This window comes from Chiloscyllium plagiosum, chromosome 11 (assembly GCF_004010195.1).
Source record: "Chiloscyllium plagiosum isolate BGI_BamShark_2017 chromosome 11, ASM401019v2, whole genome shotgun sequence".
Taxonomy (NCBI): Eukaryota; Metazoa; Chordata; class Chondrichthyes; order Orectolobiformes; family Hemiscylliidae; genus Chiloscyllium; species Chiloscyllium plagiosum.
The window spans coordinates 64,707,137-64,708,861 of NC_057720.1; the positions used below are offsets into that span (position 1 = coordinate 64,707,137).

The 1,725-nt window shown below is 40.8% G+C and overlaps 1 protein-coding gene across 2 annotated transcripts in view; it reads left to right on the top strand.

The window, feature by feature from the left end:
* Window positions 1-1,029, top strand: part of tor3a (torsin family 3, member A) — a 17,578-nt gene extending 16,549 nt beyond the window's left edge. For both annotated transcript variants that reach the window (XM_043699566.1, XM_043699567.1), the window contains exon 6: window positions 697-1,029. In XM_043699566.1, the coding sequence (XP_043555501.1) occupies window positions 697-944 (248 nt within the window). In that variant the 3' untranslated portion in view covers window positions 945-1,029. The remainder of the gene's footprint in view (window positions 1-696) is intronic.
* Window positions 1,030-1,725: the final 696 nt, after the last annotated feature.

Consider the following 1,725-nt stretch of genomic DNA (forward strand, 5'->3'; position numbering starts at 1 on the left):
TTTGGAGGTGGCGGAAATGTCGGCGGATGATTTGGTTTATGCGAAGGTTGGTAGGGTGGAAGGTGAGCACCAGGGGTGTTCTATCCTTGTTATGGTTGGAGGGGTGGGTCTGAGGGCAGAGGAGGGGGATGTGGATGAGATGCATTGGAGGGCATCTTTAACCACGTGGGAAGTGAAATTGCGGTCTCTAAAGAAGGAGGCCATCTGGTGTGTTCTGTGGTGGAACTCCTGGCAGCAGATATGGTGGAGGCAGAGGAATTGGGAATATGGGAAGGAAGCAGATACGTTGATCAGTGGTGAATTAAGGTGATGTCCTTGGACAGAACAAACAAGACAAAGAAATGGCAGGACATAGACAAAGTAGACAGGAGGGATCAGTGTAGACAGGTTTAAGGTAGGGAGCAGTAGGTTTAGAGTGATGTGAGGAAAAATCACTCAAATGGTGTTGGGAATCTGGAACTTATTGCCTGGAAGGGTGGTAGAGGCAGAAACCCTTATAACATTTAAAAAGCATTTAAATGTGCACCTGCAATGCCAAGATGATCAAGGCTATGGATCAAAGGGTCTTTTTCTGCCCTGTGAACCCCACAAGTTTATCCAATAATGTGAGTGGATTAAATAAACCACCAGCTCAATTAATAAATCAAAACGACAATCAGGGAGAATCAAAAGTTACCTTTTCTCTGTTATTTCCAGGTGGATTTGCACACAGTGGCCTCGTGACTGAGAACCTAATTGACTTTTTCATCCCTTTCTTACCGCTGGAGTACAAGCACGTTAAGTTGTGTGTGCGTGATGCTCTTCAGTCCAGAGGTATCAAGTATGATTTAGACATCCTGGATGAAGTAGCTAAGGGAATGGTATATGTTCCAAAGGAGGAAAAGCTTTTCTCTGCACAGGGCTGCAAATCAGTTGCACAACGGGTCAACGTTTTTCTGCCGTGAAACTTTAAGGAGTTCAAGAAGCATTCTTGAACAAAGTATTCGAATTGAACTTGAATTGCAAAAAATAAATTCTCTAACACTCTCAGAAAAGTCATGGCCTTTTTCATTTCATGGGCCAGGACAGAGATTTAGCCCAGAAAACAGAGAACAAGTACCTTTTAATTTAATTCAAAGACAGGGAAAATTAAATTCTGGTTACCTGAATCTCAAGTAAACCATTCTTGCTGCTTTGCCTATTATTGGTACAATCTCAGTGTTAACAGGAGAAGTTAGTTTATTAACGAATCCCAGCACTAAGTGGAAGCATTATGCCATCGGCATCATTATTCCTGTAACTTTTCCTTCTTGTAGAACCTTTTAAAGCAGCAGTCCTGGACATGTCCCCTGCAGAGACTCAGCATTCTTTCTCTCTCTCAAATCCTCAAAGTGAAGGTAAAAAGAAAAATATCCTGACATACCTCTCAAGCTGACTTTACCTTGCACTTCAGGTAGAGGAGAAAAGGTTAGAGAGTTACCTAACTTATCTAGTTGAAGACTGAAATTGGAATTAAGATTGAATGTGACTGTTTGGTATAGCAGTGAATAGAAGTAGGGCGAAGTTGAACATATTTTATATAATATGTAACTATTAGTTGCACTGGAGTATAAAATACTGTGTTGTTTTAAATGCTAAGTGCCATTTCACTGGGACCTTATTGTATTGTTTCAGGCATGTTTATGCATTCAAAATACTTGAAAGCACTTTAGTGTTGTGACATGTTTAGGTTTTTAAAAATGTATA